Genomic DNA, 23786 nt, shown 5'->3' with positions numbered 1-23786 from the left:
TTGTTAATATTGATGTTATACACAGAAACACGTTTGTATTTATATATATATATACACACACATATATGTGTGTCTGTGTGTATGGATGTATACACATATATGTGTATAAGATATTTCACGGTTTTTGACGTGGTTATGCTAGCTCAACCTTTTCAGTGTTTCTTAACTTGCTCAGCCTCTTAATTTCTGTGCAGTTGCATCTGTGTGTATCCACCCATCTAATCAAGCACTTGTGGACATTCAGTGAGGACGAGTTAGAACTCCAACTGCATACACTCTGCTATAGAAGGGGGAGAACTTAAACATTGTCCCTAACACCCATGAGTCCCAAATAACCCATGGAAACATTCATTGTTGTTGCCTTGTCAATGGCCATCTGTAGCCTATTTGGAGGCTGTGTCTATAAGAAACTAAAACATTTATTCTGTTACATATTGCTTAGGGCTAGTATTACATTCCAAGGACTTGGACCAAATGTCTGAGTTTTTCCCAGCCCCTGGAATAAGTTCTACATCATTTTTCTTAAAGAGTTATCTGTTTTTGCTATATTGGGTCTTCTCTGCTACGTGCAAACTTTCTCTAGCTGTGGCAAGCAGTGGCTACTCCCCAGTTGCCATGTGCGGGCTTCTCATTGCATTGGATTCTCTTGTTATGGGGCAGAGGCTCTGGAGCACAAGGTCAGTAGCTCTGTCTCAAGGGCTCAGCTGTATCCTGGCACATGGAATCTTCTTGGACCACGAATCAAAGCCCCATCCCCTGCCCTGGATTGTGAATTCTTAACCCCTGGACCACCAGGGAAGCCCTATAACTATCTCTGTATCTTGAGCGTTTGCTAGACTGTTGGATTTGAAACACCCTGAGTACTGTAGGGCTGCTGACCAGCGTGCTCTGCCCATTACCAAGGGAATGGACAGTCCTTGGAAATGCACGCATCCACTGCCGTTTGAAGCATATGAGGCTGGAAGACCATCTTTACGTCCAGTGAAGTGTGGTTCAGCTACTGGTGCCTCATTTGGCTCTCAAGTGTCAGCTGCCGCCCCATCTTTGATTCCTTCTGGCTCACTTGTTCATAAATATGAGCCCTTCAGCTCAACTGCAGAAGTCCTGGGGATGTCAGACTACACATTTCCCCCCAGGTAAGCTAATGTCATCCTGTGCTCTCCATGCGTACACCTTACTGAGTGGAACATACATTCCCTTCTCAGGAGTGAAGAAAATGCTTTTTAGGGACTTTTCCTTGATCAGACTCCCCTTTCCGTACAGGAGACTGAAAGTGAAAGTGTCAGTTGCTGAGGCGTGTCCAACTCTTTATTATCCTACGGATTGTAGCCAACCAGGTTCCTCTGTCAGTGGCATTCTTCAGGAAATACTGGAGTGGGTTAACATTTCCTCATCCAGAGGATCTTCCTGACCCAAGGGTAGAACCTGGGTCTTCTGCATTGCAGGCAGATTTTTTACCTTATGAGCCACCAGGGAAGCCTCTACCATAAGAGGATCCATAACCCTGTCCCATGATGGTTTAGTCTATTTTCTCTCTCTTCTCTGGACACCTGAGGGCATGTTGATCAAATTTTCATAAGGATTGTCACTGATGAACACCTGACCTACGAAAGGCACAGTTTCCTGTTTACTTAATGTGGACATTTGTGTATTTTAAATGAGGCGACTTTTGCACAGACATGCGTGTGCAGGGCAAACATTTAATCGATTTATTTAAACCTTCAGAAGTCAAGTAACACCAACCAGGACATGATTTAGTGACGAGGAGAGATGAGATGGGAGAGGGAATGTGAGTGTGAAAAGAGAAGGATCATGTTACTCAGGAAGCAGGAAAGTCATCTTCGTGTTGCTGATCTTGATTCCATGGAGATAAGGATGTGTCTGGTCAGTGACTCTTTCTGTAGGTGAATAAAACAGAACCAAAGGTTTAGTAGATTCGACTGTGTGATGGCTGACAGGGGTGAACCTCAGGCAATAGGCTGTCCAGGGTACAGGGAGCTGTTAGCTGATCCAATGTCCGATTCCAGGTGGACCTCAACACTGCACATCTCTGGGTTGGCAGGTTCCCTGTGGTATTGTCCCCAGGATGTACATATGGTTGGAGATTTACCCTTGGGCATTGAGTCTATGAGTAATGATTTCACAATGCATGTACATGCTGGTGCTTCATCTAAAGATGATTATTAGGCTCTGTAACTGGAGCAAGCAACTCTAATCCTGCAACTTTTGTCATTTTGGTCCTCAAGAATTATTATTTTTTTTTTTTTTTACTTTTCAAAATGTTAGAGCATAGTTGCTTACCAAAGTTACATTAATTTCAGGTGTACAGCCAAGTGATTACACATGCAAAAGTTAGTATCTATTCTTTTTCAGATTCTTTTCCTATTTAGGTCTTTACAGATTATTGTGTCTAGTCTCCTGTGCTATGCAGTTGGACTTTGTTCTCTAACCATCTTGTATATAATAGTTTGCATCTACGAACCCCAAACTTCTCAGATAGTAAGGATCTGCCTGCAATTCAGGAGACCCAGTTTTCATCCCTGTGTTGGTGAGATCCTCTATAGGAGGAAATGGCTGCTCTTGTCAGTAATTTTGCCTGGAGAATCCCATGGACAGAGGAGCCTGGAGGGCTATGTTCCATTTGGTTGCACAGAGTCAGACATGGATGAGCAACTAACCTTTCTTTCACATTCACTTTTCAACCACAAACCTCCCAACCCTTCTCTTCCCAACACCCTCCGACTTGGCACCCACAAGTCTGTTTTCCACGTCTGTGAGTCTGTTTCTGTCTGTAAATAAGTTCCTACATGTCATTTTTTAAATTCCATGGAGAAGTGATATCTATGTGAAAGTGAAAGTCACTGTGTCATGCCTGACTCTTCGTGACCCCATGGACTATAGCCCACCAAGTTCCTCTGTCCATGGAGATGCTCCAGGCAAGAATACTGGAGTGTGTTGTGATTTCACTCTCCAGGGGATCTTCCTGACCCAAAGATCGAATGCAGGTCTCCTGCACTCTTGGCAGGTTCATGACCATCTGAACCATGGCGTTTTACCTCCACTAAAGTGAGAGGTGGACTATCAGGAAAGCTGAGTGCTGAAGAATTGATGCTTTTGAACTGTGGTGTTGGAGAAGACTTTTGAGAGTCCCTTGGACTGCAAGGAGATTCAACCAGTTCATCCTAAAGGAAATCAGCTCTGAATATTCATTGGAAGGACTGATGCTGAAGCTGAAACTCCAATACTTTGGCCACCTGATGCAAAAAAGGACCCATTTTGAAAGATCCTGATGCTGGAAATGAGTGAAGGCGGGAGGAGAAGGGGATGAGAGCGCATCAGATGGTTGGATGACATCACCGACTCAATGGACATGAGTTAGAACAAGCTCTGGGAGTTCATGATGGACATGGAAATCTAGCATATCGCACTCCATAGGGTCACAAAGAGTTGGGTATGACAACCAGTGAAATGAACTGAAAACTATAAGTGATATTTATGGTATTTGTCTTTCTCTTTCTGACTTATTTCACCCAGCATGACACTATCTAGGTCTATCCATGTTGCTGTAAGTAGACCTATTTCCTTCTTTTCCTGGCTGAGTAATGTTCCATTGAATATATGTACCACCTCTTTGTTCTCACATTCACCTGCACGGTAGTGCTTTCAGTCGTTCTTTTTGTTAAGATTCTTTCTTGACAGAACATTAAAAACCATACTTTAGATCAGTGATCAGTGTCATTTCTGGAGACTGTATTAGTTTAGAAAGTTTAAATATCTCACATTTGGAACATCTTGTGCTTAGGAATATATTGCAAATGCATGTTTCAGACAGTGTGGTTGGAAGCCATTTACTGGTTCTGTCAGAATCATATGAAATCAAACACTGGTCTTGCAGAAAGCATGCAAGTGGAAGTCTCTCAGTCGTGTCCAATTCCTTGTAATCCCATGGACCATGACAGTCCACGGAATTCTCCAGGCCAGAATACTGGAGAAGACTTTCCCTTCTACAGGGGATCTTCTCAACCCAGGGATCAAACCCAGGTCTCCCCAGCTGAGCCACAAAGGAAGCCCAAGAATATTGGAGTGGGTAGCCTAGCCCTTCTCCAGCAGATCTTCCCAACCAAGGAATCGAACCTGTGTCTCCTGCATTGCAGGCTGATTCTTTACCAACTGAGCTATCAGGGAAGCAGAGCTCTCTTTAACACCGATTTTCTCAGAGGATGAATGTGTGTGTACAACCACAAGGTGAGGACTGATGGGAACACTAATAATTTCCACCAGCTTGTGGGGATTTCTGCTTCTCTTTGATGACTCTGGTCTGCAAGATTCCTGCAGGATAAGACTCTCTCACTACAGCTTCTTGGCATTAATCAACCAAACTGTTTGCAATAATATGACTCAAGAGGAGCAAAATTATGTAACAAAAAATTCTTTAGTGACATAATTAAATTGTTGGAACAAACATTTCACACATATGAAAAGACAGTATGACCTTATTACTTCATCTGGAAGGGGCGGCATTAATAATGGACTGTGTTTACTTACAAAAGTGTCAGAGTCACTTTTTTTCCCACTCCTCTGGACAGTCATCTGGGGGAAAACAAAATGGGAGAAATAAAAGAGCTGCTGGTAACTAACATTCCCCAGCATTTCCAAGTTTTCTTTCTTTCATCCTTTCTTCCCTCCTTCCTTCCTTTCTTTCTTGTAATAACGGATGTTTAAAAAGATATTACTTGTGGAAGAAGAAATTTTGAATAAGTTGATTTGTTTTCTTATATTGCTATGCCAGGTGAATGGTATGGTCAGGGGAAAAAGTATAATTCCTTTACCCTGATCGATGAAGTTCAGGATATTTTCTTCTGGAATCCCTTTTTCTCTCACCGTGTTGTAGAACTCTTCTTTGCATTTTAGTCCAACATCATCTCCTATGCCTATAAAATCACCATGCAAAAAGCAGAATTATCGACCCCTGGAAACCCACAGAAATCTCTCAATCTACAGAAAAGAAATGGAACGTGCAATTAGATGTTCACTTGTATAATCTAAGAGCTTCAAACAGTTCCCACAACACAAACAAGTGCTTTCTGTCTTAAGAATTGACCCCAGTCCAACTTGGTGAGCAGGGCACCCTACTCCTCACCATCAGGAGCTGGACCACAAAGACTTGCCAGGATCTCCATGAACTTGGAGCCCAGTCCATCCTAATATGGAGTCTATGTGCTTCTCCCGCCTTCACCATATATGTACGTGCCACACATATCTGTTTGTACACCAAGCTTAGTAGGAAACAACTTTCTCCGTTTCCATTCACCTCATCACACATAATGACCGGGGGTGACTTACTCTTTCATGAACCTACCACTCTACCCCATCGCCTTTTCTGAAATAGACCCCTGTTGTCTCCATGGCACACACACCTCTTAGTGCGTCCGTGTGGTTGGTTACTTGATGGGGTGATGTCAGTGTTCATAAGAACAATGCATTTGAATCATGGAACAGGAGAAAGATTTATCGTACAAGTGTCTGTTCCAAGGCTTGCAATGCATCAGAAAACTGACACTGTATACTAACACGTACACATACAATCTGCATATATATGGAAGCTAGAAACAAGGCACTGATAATAAATTTATTTTCAGGGCATCAGTGGAGAAACATAGAGAAGAGACTTATGGACATGGGGAGAGGGGAGGAGAGGGTGAGATGTAAGGAGGGAGTAACATGCAAACTTACATGACCATATTTAAAATAGATAGCCAATGGGAATTTGCTCTATGTCTCAGGGAACTCAAACAGGGGCTCTGCATTAACCTCGAGGGGTGGGATGGGGAGGGAGATGCAAGGGAGTTTCAAAAGGGAGGGGACATATATATACCTATGAGCTTCCATTGTAGCTCTGCTAGTAAAGATCCCTCCTGCAATGTGGGAGCCCTGGGTTGATCCGTGAGTTGGGAAGTTACCCTGGAGAAGGGAAAGGGTACCCACTCCAATATTCTGGCCTGAAGAATTTCATGGACTGTATAGTCCCTGGGGTCACAAAGAGTCAGACACGACTGAGCAACTTTCACACAAGCATATGGTTATCTATGGCTGATTCATGTTGATGTTTGGCAGAAAACAACACAATCGATAAAGCAGTGATCCTTGAATTAAAAATTAAATAAAATTTTCAACATGAAATAAAGTCAGCCTCATTATAGACATGGCTTGAAATTTGTTGACATATATAAAATAATCTAGTAAAATTTCAATTTTAAAATTTCAACAGTAAGAAATCATTTTGAAATATCTAATGATGTGATATTCTGCAACCTATGACCTCCTGTTTCTTGGTAGATTACCTTCCATGATCATGAATTTGGTGAGCATAAAGACGCAGGCCTCGCACCCTGGATATGGAATCCTGTCAGCACCTCCTGATATTCTGAATGAAAGTCCTGACAGGGGACGTGTTACATGAGAGTGGCAATGGGAATTATAGGATGTCATACCTACCAAACAATGGTACCAGTTGTGTCTTCTTGCCATGTCCATCCACATTGATAACATCGGCTAAGAGAGCATTGTTTTCCACTCTAACGACCCGAAATTCAGTGTGACCCGCGTCTATGAGAGAGAGAAAAGATTCAAATAGTGCCACCTTAACGTATTGTCAGTTAGATAATTGTGACAGACGGCGGGCATGAAGAACGGCCCTTCATGCATGGCCCCACTCAGGCCATGGGTGCTCAGAGTGGTACCGTTAACCATGGCAAGGAGAGGAGACATGACTTGTCCTCATCCTCAACTTTTTCCTATACTTAACCAGTCACTCCTTGCTGTCTTACTAAAATGCTTTCTAGAACGTATGTTCTGATAAACCTAGCAGATTATTTTTTGGCTTTTGAATTAATGTATTTATTTTTGATTTTCTGAGTCTTCCCTGCTGCCCCTGGGCTTTCTCCACTTGTGGTGACTGGGGAGTAGAGTCTAGTTGTGGTGTGCGGGCTTCTCATTGCAGTGGCTTCTCTTGTTGCTGAGCACAGGCTCTGGGGTGCGTGGGCTTCACTAGTTGCAGCACGGGGTTCTAGAGTGCAGGATCAGTAGTTGTGGTACATGAGCTTATTGCCCCACGTCATGTGTAATTTCTCGGACTAAGGATTGAACCTATGTCTCCTGCCCTGGCAGGCAGATTCTTATCCCCTGGAGCACCAGGGAATACCCCGACAGTGTTTTAAATAGCATGAACATATGATCAAATCCAGGTTCAAAAGTTCTTTGTATTTCTGTTACTCCAGCTGTGGAATTGGTTTCTCTTGACCAAAAGCAAATTACCATTCATCACCTTCTGTTCCTGAGTGCCTGCTCCATGCCAGGCAATGTTTTGAACCCTTTAAGGATTCTATTTCCCGAGCCCCTCAGACTGGGGTGTGACCTAGCCCACTGCTGTGTTGGTGTGAATACAGCTTACCTGTTGGGACGTGTAGGCAGTGACCACCTAGTGGTGACCTCCGTCTCCACCTGGACTGCTGCCCCTCCTCTCTGCCTTGCCCGTGTGTCTGCACAAGAAGCATCCCTGACCTACTGTGTGTCCCCTCTACACCCTCTACATCCATCCTCTCTCTCCTGGCCTCCGTCTCACCTTGCTGCAATTACTCAGCAACATGAAATGTAAAACTGCCCATCAGTGACCCTGAAGCATGCAAACACCACTGCCCCATGTCTGAAACACTGAAAATTGTTAGTGAGCTTGGGAAAAAAAAAAAGCAGCCAAAGCATCTTCAGAGTCTCAGAGCCCTGACAAAAATATGCGATTTTCCCAAGGCCACGCCAAGTCCAGCAGCATTGCTCACACTGAGACAGCTTAAGTCAGATTATGTGTGTCCTCAGATTATCAGTGACCACCTGTGGTTAACCATGGCTTCACCCAGGTGGGCATACCAGCATCACTGAGTTGACTGTATAGTTCATGAAAGGATGGGACAGTGTGTGTAAACCTTTCTTCTGGGCGTCAGGACACTATCAAAGCCACTGCTGGTACAGGGCCTGATGTGGGAACACCTCACAGTCCCCAAGACGAACCTGAAGGCTGCAATGGCTGGTCCCCAAGAGACGTTCCAAGAAGTCTTGCACTTCTGTTTGTCTCCCTGTTTAGTCATTGGGTAAAAATCAAGCTAAAAAAGGGTTACAAAAATGGAGACGAGTAAACATAGTGAAAACATTCATGATTCGGCCAAAGAAAACCATATAGTGGGAATAAGAAAAAAGGAAGGCATACTTTAGAAAACATCAAATACCAGAAGTTATCGATCAAAGTATGGGGAAATATTTCAGGCATGAATTTTACTAATTTGTGGCTATCGCTTATGTACTGTGGGACTACTTAGTTGAGGCAAGGGTTGTGATCACATATTGATGTGTTTAAATTTTAATCAAACATGTTTCCCTTAGGCCATGTGAAAATAAGAATGTTATTTAGGGCCATTATTAAGAGCTCAGAGATACAAAGCTTAGCCAGCAGCCCCATTGCTTTGTACAGAAGCTGCCTTGATGGTTGAAATCACAATGATCTCCTTGAGTTCAAGTTCAACCGTCTCACCTTGAGTGGACCAAGATTTTATAAGATTGTTTTTAAAAAGTGAATGGCACGAGTGTGTAATCTCAAGATAGACCCCGAGACCTCAGTTCTTAAGCCTGTTGCAAATTGACTGTGAGAACCCTATGGAATACAGATTCTACACTCATGCTTAGTCACATTGTTCTTGTTGATATTTAATCGCTATGATATGTCTGACTCTCCATGATCCTATGTACTGCACCACACCAAGTTCCTCTGTCCTCCACCATCTGCCAGAGTATGCTCAAATTCATGTCCTTTGAGTCGATGATGCCATCTGATCATCTAATCCCCTGTCATTCCCTTCTTCTCCTGCCTTCAAACTTTCCCAGCATCAGGGTATTTTCCATGAGTCAGTTCTTTGCATCAGGTGGCCAACATACTGGGACTTTAGCTTCAGCATCAGTCCTTCCAATGAGTATTCAGGACTGATTTGCTTTACAATGGACTGGTTTGATCTCCTTGCAGTCCAACAGACTCTCAAGAGTCTTCCCCAGTACCACAATTCAGAAGCATCAGCTCTGTGCTGCTCAGCCTTCTTTATGCTACACCTCTCAAATCCATTCATAATTACTGAAGCAACAACCATACTGTTGACAGAACGGACCTGTGTTGGCAAAGTGGTATCAATGTATTTTAATAAGCTGTCTTGGGTTGTCATAGCTTTCCTTCCAAATATCAATTATCTTTAATTACATAGCTGCAGTCACAATCCGCAGATATTTTCGAGCCCAAGAAAATAGTCTCTCACTTCTTCTACTCTTTCCACTTTCTATTTCTCATAACGTGAGGGGACCAGATGCCATGATCTTAGTGTTTTTGAATGTTGAGATTCAGACCAGCTGTTTCAGTCTCGTCTTTCACCATCGTCAAGAGACTCTTTATTTCGTCTTCATTTTCTTCCATTAAAATGGTGTCATCTGCATATCTGAGGCTGTTGATATTTCTGGCAGCAATCTTGAATCTAGCTTCTCATTCACCCAGCCTGGCATTTAGCATGATAACTCTGCATGTAAGTTATACAAGCAGCATGATAGTTAATACTATCTTGTATTCTTTTCCTAATTTTGAACCAGTCTGTTGTTCCACACCCAATTCTCACTGTTGCTGACTGATCCACATACAGGTTTATCTGGAGACAGGGAAAGCAATCCAGTATTCCCATATCCTGAAGAATTTTCCACAGTTTGTAGTGATCCACACAGTCAAAGGCTTTACCATAGTCAATGAAGCAGAAAAAAAAATTTTTTTTTTCTTGAATTCCCTTATTTCTCCATGATCCATTGAATGTTGACAATTTGATCTGGCTCATCTCCCTTTTCTAAATCATGCGTATATTTCTGGAAGTTGTCGGATCATGTCCCGCTGAATCCTAACTTGAAAGATGTTGAGCACTACCTTGCTCACATGTGAAATGAGCACAACAGTGCAGTAGTCTGAACATTCTTTGTTACTGTCCTTCTTTGGGATTGAAGTGGAAACTGACCTTTTCCAGTTCTGTGACCACTGCTGAGTTTTCCACAGTTGCTGGCACATTGCTTGCAGTCCTTCAACAGCATCATCTTTTAGGATTTTAAAGAGCACAGCTTGAATTCTGTCACCTCCACCAGTATTTTTCATATAATGCTTCCTAAAGCCCACTCAACTTCACCGTCTAGGATGTCTAGTTCTGGTCTCGTTGAGTAACACTCCATTGAGGGGAGATGTTCCTGTCCCTGACCTCTGAGTTTTCGTAGGAGGTGAATTCAAGTGTATCAGGTTATTGAAGAAAGTTGAGACCAAGATTTCTACCTGAACATACTGTTTCCAGTGAAGCATTCATACTTACACTGAAAAGAATAAACGTCTCCATCCTTTGTGCCTGTGGTATATTCTCCTCTGCATTCTCCATCCTCCCTTAAAAACAAAACATATTTAAGTTAGTTAACTCAGATAATAAAAATTTGATGGATAATTAGGATTCTTTCTGTATGACACCCAAGAATATGTGTCAAGTATCACCTCAGTGCGGATGAACAATTTGACCTTTAAAAGAGACAAAATGTCTTGTCTCAGATCCAGTCACCATCAAGTGACAAGGATGGCTTGTCTACACACTAAATCTGACCAGTAGTTCCAAAGATAGCCTGCAGATATAAAACAGGTCATGTTTAAATCCAATAAACATAGAGAAATCTAGAATTTTAGGAAAAAAGAAATAGAATGGAATTTTCCATTTTATGTATATATAGTTTCTGAGAACGGAGAGGCGTAGTCATCATGACGAACCTTATGTGCTGTCACAGCCCTGGCAGTGATTCATTAGACAATGAAAGTGAAAGTGTTTGTCACTCAGTGGTGTCCAACTCTTTGCGACCCTGTGGACCCGCCAGTCTCCTCCTCTGTCAATGGGATTCTCCAGGCAAGAAGAATGGAGAGGGTTGCCATTTCCTTCTCCAGGGGAATTTCCAGAACCAGAGATCAAATCCGCGTCTCCTGCATTACAGGCAGATTCTTTACCCTCTGAGACACCAGGGAAGCCCTTATTAGATAATATGAAAGCCAACAACAGAACCAACAACAGAGCCATCATTAGACAATCTGAGAGCCTAAAATCACAAAATTTAAAAAAAAAAGTTTAATTTTCTCCAAACACACACTCTTCCTCCATCACAATACCACATGAGGATTAAACTTGAAAGACACATGTCCGTATACAGACACATTTCTCACTCACAAAGACACAAGCACAAGCAAACACTTAAGTACACATGATGTGCTTATATGATATTATGAAGAAATGTATGTGTATAATAGATGATAATAGATAATAGATGTGCATAATATAGATGTGTATAATAGATGATAATTAAACTTCATTTAATTTCATGGCTGCAGTCACCATCTGCAGTGATTTTGGAGCCGAAAAATAAAATCTGACACTGTTTCCACTGTCTCCCCATCTATTTCCCATGAGGTGATTGGACCAGATGCCATGAACTCAGGTTTCTGAATGTGAAGCTTTAAGCCAACTTTTTCACTCTCCTCTTTCACTTTCATCAAGTGTGAGGAGTAAAATTATAAAGAAAAGAAACAAGTAAATGTTTTATAGGTAAACATTTAGTTGTTTTTTTTTCTTCATATTTTTACTCCTCCCAATGCATACCTGAGTTTACATGTTCTGGTTTGGGTTTTTTTTGTTTTTTTGTTTTTTGGATGGGGTGAGGTGGAGGATAATTGCTGAAGAAACGTGTTGGTTTCTGCAATACTTGCATGTTCCTAGGAAATGGTCTGCGGTAGAGTGGACATTCCAAGGATGGTACTTGGATCTGTGTGTGTGTCCTCCGTTGCTCAGTCCTGTCCGATTCCTTGGGACCGCTTGGACTGTAGTCCACCAGGCATCTCTGTCCGTGGGATTCTCCAGGCAAGTATACAGGAGTGGGTAGCCATTTCCTCCTCCAGGGGATCTACCTGACCCAGTGTTTGAACTCATGTCACGTGCATTGGCAGGCGTCTGGGAAGGCTCCTGGGAAAGTCACTAGGGGCTCTGACGGCTTTGGGAAACTCAGTGGTGATGAAATGTCCTGTGAGGAAGCCCCGAGGGCAGAGCTCACTGTGTGCTCTCCCCAGGCTGTCACTTCTGGGCTGAGTGGGAATCGTTTCTTACAAGTCCGCAGGAAGGGCTCAAGCCCTGGTGGGGACTGTGGGCTCAAGGACATGAGCCTCTTCCCGCTGCCGTGTCCCTCTCTCCTTTAATGAGCTGATGCCAGTGGAGCTTCTGGATTCCCCCTCTAGGCAGAATTTTCAGGGCATTCCCTGGAGGCTCACAGGGGAGCTGCCCTCCCCCCAGCTCAGAGACCCTGCTCAGCCCCACAGCTCAGGGTGTCTTCCTCTCAACATCTCCCAGAGAGCTCCCTGCAGACAGGGAGGAGACACCCTCTCCTTGGCCGGGGTTTACAAGTGTTTTCCTTTTGGGTGATTTTTACTTACTTGAAATAAAATTGGAAGAGTGCTGTGCCATTTTTTTCATCAAACTTCATGTAACGCATGAAAGCATGGAATGGCCCGCCCTCGGTGATCTTCTCTATGTTATCAGCTGCCACGTAATGGGATTTCCATCTTCCTGTGAGCTACAGATAAAATTCCCTTCAGAAATCTTAGTCCATCTCTGTAAATTCTGCCCAACATAAACTCTCAGCACTTTCCCTGCCCTTTCACTTGAGCAGAAGTTACCTATCTTTATGAACACAGCCCTAGGTATAAAATCATGGGAAAACTCATGTCAGATAAAGGAAACAATTGAGGTATTATTGAGATAGCTTGAGCTATCTTGTCAAATGCAAGAGCCCTAATCCAACAGCTGTGAGATCTTCCTTCAGTTTTACAACAGCAGTGAACATATATGAGAGCCAACGAAGAGATGGTAGAGATGATACAGACATCACAAATAGCAGGTGAAGAGCCAGTGAATGGAGCAATTTTGAATTGCAGGGAGATGGCTAGAGTTAACGATCTACATGACCAAACCTCGACACTCACACGGATGCACATCAAGACCTCCTCCCAAGCTTGGGCCACCATTCAAATGCCCCAGTACCTGTGAGGCATCTGTCTGAGCTTCACCTTGACTGGCCACAAGCAGACCAAGGAGAAAACTGAAGAGCAGAAACTTCATCTTGTTGACTCGAAGGACCCTTATTCTCTAGAAGCTGAGGGTGTCCCAGTGGTTGGAGAGGGTGCAAAATTGCTGCCACTTTTATGGTCGGCATCTGTTGGCGTGACACATCATGAACCAATGGTTGTTCCTCATATGACCGCAGTTACCACAGGAGGCACCTTCAGTATCCTGGTTGGCAGAGAGAGCTTTTCTGGCATTCTGTCATTTTAATAATGATATTCGTTTTAAGAGAAGCATAGGTGGATGTGGGGATTTAACCTTTAAAGTGAGAAATTGTAGCACATCCAATATAGCAAGGGGAAAATTATTTAGTTTCCTGTTTATCATGAGATCCAAAGTGAGATGAGCTGTCCAAGGTACATATCCTTCACTCCCATATTGTTTCCTTAACATGGAGGAGATAGTTTAATGTTTACTTTCTAAAAGTAAAGATTGACTGTGTGGTTTAGCCAAGGGAATACTATTTCTTAAGAGACCCTTGGAAAGGCTCCTATTACTCTGAGGTGAGGACCAGGTCAGCGCAAAGCAGTTATCGCCTTCTCCTGCCCCAATGTGGGCTTTTTTCTCCTAAGTACTAAGAGGAGGGTCAGGTAAAATGCCACTTAAACTCATCTGGAGAGGGCACATCAGTAGTTTATTTTCAGTGATTTCTTTCCAGACACCCTTTTACCCATTTAATCTGTAATATAATATGTACTCACTAACTCAGCTGTTTCTCCCAGTGAGCAAAAAACTGGACAGCAGTTCTTGCAATTTTTAGAATTTTGACAGGAAAAAATAAATTTCCTCACTCAAGGTCACTGAAACAGTGAAAGAGTCATTTTTTCTTGTTTATTTTTATTTTTTTAATCAAATTTCACTTATGTCCATCTTCATTCCTGGTAATTTATCAAATAAATACATTAAAAGATTAATTGTGTTCCAGTGAGAGGTTTTTGCTGAATGATAAGACACGGGATTCTTGGCCTCTGGAGGAGACGGATTCTATCCGGGGCCAGAGACGAGGCTGGACTGCTCAGAGCTTTTGTGTAATAAAGTTTTATTAAAGTATAAAGGAGATAGAGAAAGCTTCTGACATAGGCATCAGAAGGGGGCAAAAGAGTACCCCCTTTGTTAGTGTTAGCAATGGAGTTATATACTCTCCAAAGACTGTCTGGAGGTTGTAAAGACCTCACGAGGCCTACTCCCATAATTTACATTTTAAGATAACAGAGTTGGCCAGAAGGTTTAATGCAAAGATTGTCCTCCGGCAGGATACATCCTTGTAAAGCCCAGACCTACTCCCATAATTTATGTTTTAAGATAACAGAAATAGCCAGAGGGTTTAATCCAAAGACTGTCCTCAGGCAGGATACATTATTGTTATATAGTCACTCACAATCTGTTAATGAAAAGAAAGGAATGTCATAAAGCTTAGAATGGCACCAGATAATTCATCCCTGGCCATAAAAGGATTGACTTGAATCTTGTAGAAGGGCAGATTACCAACAAATAGTTTCATTTACATAGATTAGGGGAAGGATACCTGAGTAAGTAGGTTGGGCCATTGGGCGGAGCCAACTTGAAGACAGAGTCATAGCTTAAGACAACATTTCCATAAGACAAAGAAACGTATTGGTTAATTCAAGGTTTGAGTTAACTCAAGGTTAGCTCAGGTGAAACCAGGTATCATGGCAACACAGCATTTTAAGAGAAACCTCCTTTTAAATTTGTATAGAGAAGAAAATAATATCGCTGGCTTGTTTCCTCCTGCCGCTTAAGAGAGATAAAAATGTCTGGCACTTGCAGCCTCTTTCCTCCATTTGGAGACCCCTGGCCTTCCTGCCTGTTACCCTCTCACTAGTATAGAAATTAAGAAATGAGATTCAGGGTTCCTAAGTCACCTAAGTGAGAACGGACCCAGTGCTGCCTGCTCCTGGGACAGATCAGAGCTCTGAACCCTTCATTTATATTGAAGTCAGACCTTTGAGGAGAGCTTGTTGTCTCAAGTGTGTCTTCAGCTCATGTCTTCAGAGGATCGCTTCCCTTCATGTTCACATGGACTGACAATAGTATCTATATTATTTTCCTTTTATTCCCTTTTCTTTCAGTTGCAATATCATGTTATCTCTTTTGTTCATACATTCCTCTGTATATTACCCTGTCATATTTTCAGCTGTGAAATCTGCATGATAGAATGTTTTCATATCTCAGAATATCCTGAAACCGTTTCCTGTCTTTGGTCTTTGATCCAGATATGAATTTTTTTTTTTCTATTTGTTTATTTTGGCTGCACCATGCACCATGCAAGTTCTTAGTTCTCCAATGGGGATGAAACACATATGGCCCCTGTATTCTGTGCAGGGAAAGTGCAGAATCCTACCACTGGACCACCAGAGAAGTCCCGGATTCAGATAAATTTGAGTAGTCACGTGATCCTAGCTAACACCCCTTACCATACAATCATCACTCTTCCATCTGTACTTTTGTACCTCCAGCATTCCCAGGTTTCTGTTTTGGACTCTTACCAACACGTGTCCCCTAGGAGCATATCCTAGGACCATCCCATCTTAGGAAGATCTTTCTGACTGCCAATCAAGGGGAGAGTAGACACTAGTTCTTCTAAGAGATTAGTGCAATAGTTCTAATAATCATGTTGGTTTCCATTCATCTTAGCACTCTTCTTGCCTCACTGTGTTCACAAGTCTGTTCTCTATATCTGCATCTCTGTTCCTTCCCTGCAAATAATATGTAGCTGGTGAGAAGTTGGTGAAACACAGGGAGCGCAGTGATGAACTGGAGGGGTGAGACGGGGTGAGGGGAGGGGACTCAAAAAAGAGGTGATTAATGAATAATTATGGCTGAATTGCACTGTTGTATGGAAAAGCCAAGAAAACATTGTAAGACATTCTCCACCAATTAAAAGAGAGAATAGAAATGGAAAAGGTTTTCATCCTTAAGGTAATTGATTAAAAAAAAATCCTGTTGCTTTTTACTGAAAGGACTCATATGCCCTTTAATGTCAACTTTCATTAATATTGGTCAAAATGTAGGCAATAGAGTAATAAATAAAAGAAGAACCATCTTACAAAAACATTACTGATATTCAGTTCCGTTCAGTTGCTCAATCGTGTCCAACTCTTTGTAACCCCATGAATCTCCCTCCAAATAACTCTAAGCCCTTCTTGGTACATCTTCCTGTGGTTTCCTCAAATTTATTCAGGTTTTTGTAGCTGAGAAGTCTCTGACAAAAAGTTATTAATTTTGTTTTACTTGTCTGTTTTTTTCTGTAACCACTGCTTTTACATGTTAGATTGAACAACACTTAACTAAACGTTGCAAGGAGGCTATTGATCTTGGCCACTCAAAATTTCAGTTTCCCTCAATGATTCATGACCAAGGTTGCAATGCATTTAGAGTTTAAAGTTGAGACAATCAAACACAAGCCCACTATTTTAAAGAAAGTGTGTATATAGCTTTTATGACAAAAATGTATTTTTATACTTATTTATTAATGAATTAATATATTTGTCTGTACTAGGTCTTAGTTGCAACCCACAAAATCTTTGTTTCATCACAGCTGGGTCTTTAGTTATGGCACATGGACTCTCTAGTTGTGCTACTGACAGACCAGTGAATGTGAAAAAGGAGGCAGGGAGCCAAGGAATATGACTTTATTTGGACAGATGGCTGAGAAGATTGTAGACTAATGTCTCAAAGTAACCATCTTGTCAGGGTTGGGAGGCCATGTTATTTTACAGAGCCAGAGGGTGCCGGGGTCCAGCCTTGGAAGGATCCAGGATGAACGGCGTCAGTGAGAGAGAGAGGGAGGGAGGGAGGGAGAGAGAAGACACGTGAGACCAGCCTTGATAGGGCCAAGACTGTGTTTTACTTTTTGACAACCGGTTTTACACCCTTTCACAGAACGTTTTCAAGGTACAAGAAGCTTACTCATGATTACACAGGATAAGTATTACATCATTTTGGTTTTTAGGAAAAATAGGATTTTTTTTTTTGCTTTCTAATTCTATAGTAATTCTTAGCACATGATCTTCTGGCCTTGGGGTCATTAACATTTTATGCAGATCAGGTGAATGTAAACCTGTTTTCCGTTTTTATGGTGACCTTAACTGAATGGTAGCAGTCTCATAGGGAAATAGTACAGAGTAGAATTATATCCTTGTTAATACAAAAATTAATCTTTCTGCAAAAGTTGTCAGTTGTGTTTATCTAAGAAGTTTACCCCATACAGACTCTACGGCTTCAGTGAGGCACCCTCTGCCTAGCACTCCTGGCTGACAATTAACAACCATCTCATTGTTACCACACTAGGGCTAAGTCCTTATTTCTCTAAATCTTAAACTATATTAACAATGGTTTCTAATACACTACCTTAGCACATTAAAAGCAAAACACAGCAAGCAAAACACAGCAACCAAATCTGAACCCAATAACCACCTATAGAATAATTTTTCCTATGTTTTCTAATAGGACTCCTTTACCCCTTAAAAAGGCTCTATGTCTATTAGGGCTTTTATATAATCAGGTTCTTTATGCTTTTTTTATGATTAGGATATTATAAGCAATCATTCATATTAGTACCAAGGGCATAAATGCATTTGGCTAACAAACTACCAGCAAAGGAGTTTAAATTAAAACATTCCTTTCACCCTGGATAATCTCATAAAATACCAGCACCTGGGAAACTTATTGATTAAAGTTCTAAATTGATTCCTTTTTTTTTTTTTAATTCAGTGTTTTTTATTTTATTTTATTTTTTTTGATTATTGACCAATGCAATTTTTTTTAATTTTTTGCTGTTACTCTTTATTTTTTTTTTATTTTTTTTTTCTTTTGCCATAGATTTACATGTATTCCCCATCCCGATCCCCCCTCCCACCTCCCTCTCCACCCGATTCCTCTGGGTCTTCCCAGTGTACCAGGCCCGAGCACTTGTCTCATGCATCCCACCTGAGCTGGTGATCTGTTTCACCATAAATAGTATACATGCTGTTCTTTTGAAATATCCCACCCTCACATTCTCCCACAGAGTTCAAAAGTCTGTTCTGTATTTCTGTGTCTCTTTTTCCGTTTTGTATATAGGGTTATCGTTACCATCTTTCTAAATTCCATATATATGTGTTAGTATGCTGTAATGTTCTTTATCTTTCTGGCTTACTTCACTCTGCATAAGGGGCTCCAGTTTCATCCATCTCATTAGGACTGATTCAAATGAATTCTTTTTAATGGCTGAGTAATATTCCATGGTGTATATGTACCACAGCTTCCTTATCCATTCATCTGCTGATGGGCATCTAGGTTGCTTCCATGTCCTGGCTATTATAAACAGTGCTGCGATGAACATTGGGGTGCATGTGTCGGGGAAGGAAGGCCTTCTGCCTGTGTCACAGAAATTAGGGAGTAGTCCATTGAGGCAGGCATCAGAAAGACAGATATCATCTGTAAGGTGAGCGCCAGGGGCAGCTTTTCGAAATCCCTGAAAACCTGATCTGCCTTGCCTGTCAGGCTTTCTCCCCGTGACCTTGTCATGGGTGGGATCTCATGAGCTGGCCTTTTCGAAACCCCTGAAAACCTGATCCGACTTGCCTGTCAGGTTTTCTCCCTCATGGCCTTGTCGTGGGTAGGGTCTCCTGTGTTGGCTCCGGGCAAGAGGGAGAGAAGTTGTGAGAAACTAAAGTGAAAAGGCAGAAGAGAGAGCTAGAGACAGTGAGGAAGTAAAGTAAAAATGGTCTTGAGTCTTGCAGAACATCTCAGGATGGGCCAGCCTTTGGAATGCGTGTGTTAATTTCTTCTTTTCATAGCTGGGCAGGGTCAGATTATCTCCCTGTGAGCTGAGAAAAGGCACTTTAACAGTCAGGCTGAAGGGTAGGGTCTTCTGAGGCAGGCCATTATGTGTGATTATAATAACAATGGCAACAAAATGCAAGTCAAAGAAACAGTTCCAACACGGAGTCAGCTGTGGTTCCTCACTACAGTTCTCCGCTGTGAAAGTCCATTCCACTGTCTTGTGGAAAAAGAGGGCAGTGACCATTCTGCTTCATGAGAAGGATCATTCTGGGAGTGTTCACCATTGGTGTCCGTGTTTCATAGGTTGAGATTTTGCTTCTTGTTTTCCTCTTTGGAAAGTGTCTACTCTACACCTACTGTCACCTTCAAAATTCTGCACTTGAAATCCAGGAGAGAATGACTCAAGTTACGGAACTGAGCACTTTTCCATGCATGGGAAGACACAAGAGTCAGGGCTCAGTAAAATGACTTTTTTGGTATATACTTCAGCTCTCTGAGGGCATGGTATCCTATATTCTCAGCATTTCTTCAGGGTTCACCATAGGAAGTGGCTGTAGAGTGGTGATCCTAGATAACAGATATTCTCCTTCTTCTCGTCTGACCAGCTCATGTTGGAGGGCTGCGATTGCTGGTTCCAATTTTCAGGCTTCCCCCTCTTGTTCATGAATGTGACCAATATTTGGGCGATATTTCATTGTCAACACTTGTCCCACGGCACTGGGAGGCTCCATCCAGTTTAGGCAAAAAATTTTGATGTGCCACTCCAGGTGCTAAGTTTTGGACCAGGCCCCATCAGTAATTAAAAATTCTCTGTGGATTCTGGCTAACTACAATCCAGGAGACATTTTCCCTCATTGCTTCTTCCCATATTTAGAATCTCAGTGTTGCAAGTATTTTATGTTATACATGTGATTTTCTCAAGATGTTTAGCCATGAAAGTATTGTTAGAGGCCTGATTTCCTTTTGGGTACTGCAAGAGGCAACAGTCCTTAAAATCAGACTGTATTTAAGAAATGAAGCTAGTGACATTGACAATGATGTAGTTCAACACAGAGATACAAAGCACAATTTGAAAACAAAGAACAAATGTAAACAATGATCACTATAACTACTTGTAATCCAGTTTCTGTGGTGCTGGAGTGGTGAGCGGCGCCTGAATGAGATGGAAATACCAGACCACCTGACCTGCTTCTTGAGAAATTTGTATGCAGGTCAGGAAGTAACAGTTAGAACTGGACAAGGAACAACAGACTGGATCCAAATAGGAAAAGGAGTATGTCAAAGCTGTATACTGTCACCCTGCTTATTTAACTTATATGTAGAGTACATCATAAGAAATGCTGGGCTGGATGAAGCACAAGCTGGAATCAAGATTGCCAGGAGAAATATCAGTAACCTCAGCTATGCAGATGACACCAACCTTATGGCAGAAAGCAAAGAACTAAAGAGCCTCTTGAGGACAGTGAAGAACACCTATAGAGCATCTTGATGAAAGTGAAAAAGGAGAGTGAAAAAATTGGCTTAAAGATCAACATTCAGAAAACTAAGCTCATGGAATATGGTCCCATCACTTCATGTCAAATAAATAGGGAAACAGTGGCTGAATTTATTTTGGGGGGCTCCAGAATCACTGCAGATGGTGACTGCAGCCATGAAATTAAAAGATGCTTACTCCTGGGAAGGAAAGTTATGACAAACCTAGACAGCAGATGAAGAAGCAGACATACAACTTTGCCAACAAAGGTCCATCTAGTCAAAACTATGGTTTCTCCATTAGTCATGTATGGATGTGAGAGTTGGACTATAAAGAAAGTTGAGCACGGAAGAATTGATGTTTTGGAACTGTGGCATTGGAGGAGACTCTTGAGAGTCCCTTGGAATGCACAGAGGTTCAAACAATCCATCTTAAAGGAGATCAATCCTGAGTGAAGGACTGATGTTGAAGATGAAAGTCCAGTACTTTGGCCACCTGATGCAGAAAGCTGATTCATTTGAAAATACCCTGATGCTAGGAAAGGTAGAAGGCAGGAGGAGAAGGGGCCAACAGAGGATGAGATGGTTGGATGGCATCACTGACTCAGTGGACATGAGTTTGGGTAAACTCCGAGAGTTGGTGACAGACAGGAAGGCCTGGCGTGCTGCAGCCCATGAGGTCGCAAAGAGTCGGACACGACAGAGCGACTGAACTGAACTATATCGAGTTGCAGTAATCAAGTGACCCTGGGAGGGGAATAACTGAGTTATTGATAATGAGCTATCTGCAGTTTCATTGTACTGGCCATGCGCATTTATACATGGCTTAGTCTTTGAGACAAGCATATGTTACTGACAGGATCAGGTAGGTAGGGAGAAAAAGATAAATGTTTCCACTTTACTCACAGAAGGCATAACTTACCAAGGTACTAGCTATTTGATGCGGTTTTTCTTATACCTGGAAAACATAGGTTTAAACCAGTAATTTTTTTGGATAGAAACCATAAAAATTATAACCATATTTGCTAGTTATTCAGTCCTATGCAACAAGTTCTTTATGTTAGCAGCTTTGTGAAGCCATCCGGTTTCCCGTGAGAATTATTTATTTATGTATTTTTCCTCAGTTCAGCATTATAGTCTGAAAGTCAGCAACTTGCATTTATCCAAAGGCTTTTTTTTTTCTTTTCTTTTTTTTTAAGTCAATCTTCTTGAAGAGGAGGCATTTTTACAAAGATATCAGAGTGGAACTATACCTAACCTTAATGACAAAAGTCTCAAGAAGGCAACTTTAAATCCTATTACAATGCAATTTACAAAGAACCTGGTTAGTGAAGTGACATGCAACACTTTCAGATAATAACTAGAAATATGATTAATATTCTACCAGCACATATCATTGATTTAGAAACCCCATATAATCTCTAGAATATCTGCATCTTTTAGAAAATAACTTCAGATGTCTTTCTCATCTGAAAACTCCTCCCACCTAATTTATCACACCACATGAAACTCGCTTAATGTCTTTCATTCAGTTCTTCTAGGGACCCTTCCATGCATCCCAAAGTCAGCTAGAGGGAATTTGATTTTACAAGATTTGTTAAAAGAGCATTCAGGAAAAAATGAAGTGTTTTAAAACATAGTAGATTCCTAGGTCACTGTGAAAAATACTTATTTACTTAGGCAAAATGACTGCACAAAATTTCAAGGGAAAAACAGATCAGCTGAAAAGGGAGAAAAAGTTAAAACACCTTATCAAAGGAAAAATAAATTTTATGAAAGCTTGAATTTTTTTAAAAGAGACAAAAGTTAAACTTACATTTTGCCTCTGCTTGGTTTAAAGGTTCATTTACTCAGTTAAAGTTGTTTTAGACTCAGTCAGTACTGACTGATCATGTAAAAAACACTTTTTGGGGTCATTTTCTACAAACACTTCATCAGAATATATTTTATCACAATTTTAACTTTCAAGTTGCAGGATATTTAGAGAGATCCTTAAACACTTAATTATTTCCAAACATTCAATGAAAACTCATATCACATTTGCACTCTTTCCTCACGGGTTTTTTCACAGAGTTACTTTCCTTGTAACAGACATAATAAGATCTTCTTTAGCTTATATTAAACCTCAGTTCAGTTCAGTTCAGTCACTAAGTCGTGTCCAACTCTTTGAGACCCCATGAACCCCAGCACGCCAGGCTTCCCTGTCCATCACCAACTCCCAGAGTTCACCCAAACCCATGTCCATTGAGTCAGTGATGCTATCCAACCACATCATCCTCTGTTGTCCCCTTCTCCTCCTGCCCTCACGCTTTCCCAGCATCAGGGTCTTTTCCAATGAGACAGCTCTTCACATCAGGTGGCCAAAGTACTGGAGTTTTAGCCTCAGCATCAGTCCTTCCAATGAATATTCAGGACTGATTTCCTTTAGGACAGACTGGTTGGATTTCCTTGCATTCCAAGGGACCATCAGGAGTCTTCTCCAACACCACAGTTCAAAAGCATCAATTCTTCGGTGCTCAGCTTTCTTTACACTCCAACCCTCACATCCATTCATGACCACTGGAAAAACCATAGCCTTGACAAGAGGGACATTTGTTGACAACGTAATGTCTCTGCTTTTCAATATGCTGTGTAGGAAGGTCATCATTTTCCTTACAGGGAGTAAGCGTCTTTTAATTTCATGGCTACAATCACCGCATAGGTACAATGAAAATATTCAGCCTAATATTATGTTTTATGTTGTGACTTAAGGCGTGTATATTACTTGGATCAAGAAAATTAAACATTAATACCAGATACTAGTTTAATGCTATTTCCCAGTTCACAGTGAGAGGGTAACAGGCAGGAAGACCAGGGGTCTCCAAACGGAGGAAATAGGCTGCAAGTGCCAGACATTTTTATCTCTCTTAAGCGGCAGGAGGAAACAAACCAGCGATATGGTTTTCCTTCTCTATACAAATTTAAAAGGAGGTTTCTCTTAAAATGCTGTGTTGCCATGACACCGGGTTTCACCTGAAGCTAACTATTCTCAAACCTTGAGTTAACCAATACATTTTTTTATGGAAATGTTTATCATAAAGCTATGTTAATTTACCCCAAACTCAGTAAGTTTGGCCAAACGGCCCAACCTACTCACTCAGGTATTGTTCCCCTCTTCTGTGTAAACAAAACTATTTGTTAGTAATCTGCCCTTCTACAAGATTCAAGTCAATCGTTTTATGGCCAGGGATGAATTATCTGGTGCCATTCTAAATTCTAAAACATTCCTTTCTT

The 23786-nt window shown here is 41.5% G+C and overlaps 2 protein-coding genes across 2 annotated transcripts in view; one reads left to right on the top strand and one right to left on the bottom strand.

Annotated features, from left to right (window-relative positions):
- Window positions 1-1686: 1686 nt before the first annotated feature.
- On the bottom strand, window positions 1687-13311 carry LOC122690068 (odorant-binding protein-like). The gene is made up of 7 exons (XM_043897018.1): window positions 13173-13311; window positions 12566-12705; window positions 10425-10492; window positions 6496-6606; window positions 4830-4931; window positions 4546-4590; window positions 1687-1898 (listed from the first exon to the last, which is right to left on the bottom strand). The coding sequence occupies exons 1-6, from the start codon at window positions 13248-13250 to the stop codon at window positions 4559-4561; spliced, it is 531 nt and encodes a 176-aa protein (XP_043752953.1). The 5' UTR covers window positions 13251-13311; the 3' UTR covers window positions 1687-1898; window positions 4546-4558.
- Window positions 13179-23786, top strand: part of LOC122690072 (odorant-binding protein-like) — a 48577-nt gene continuing 37969 nt past the window's right edge. Inside the window, exon 1 of the mRNA XM_043897021.1 lies at window positions 13179-13301. The gene's annotated coding sequence lies outside the window, so the exon portion shown is untranslated. The remainder of the gene's footprint in view (window positions 13302-23786) is intronic.

Source organism: Cervus elaphus, chromosome X (assembly GCF_910594005.1).
Source record: "Cervus elaphus chromosome X, mCerEla1.1, whole genome shotgun sequence".
In the NCBI taxonomy this organism is placed as follows: domain Eukaryota; kingdom Metazoa; phylum Chordata; class Mammalia; order Artiodactyla; family Cervidae; genus Cervus; species Cervus elaphus.
The sequence above is the reverse complement of the archived record's forward strand: the minus strand, read 5'-3'. Positions and strand labels throughout refer to the sequence as shown.

What these genes read in the sequence shown, in the direction of transcription:
- LOC122690068 (XM_043897018.1), bottom strand. Translation starts at nt 13,250, where the DNA reads ATGAAGTTTCTGCTCTTCAGTTTTCTCCTTGGTCTGCTTGTGGCCAGT. An exon ending in CTCTTCCAATTTTATTTCAA is followed by an intron (nt 10,493 to 12,565) that starts GTAAGTAAAAAT and finishes TTTGTTTTTAAG; the next exon opens with GGAGGATGGAGAATGCAGAG. An exon ending in CCTGAACTTCATCGATCAGG is followed by an intron (nt 4,591 to 4,829) that starts GTAAAGGAATTA and finishes GTTTTCCCCCAG; the next exon opens with ATGACTGTCCAGAGGAGTGG.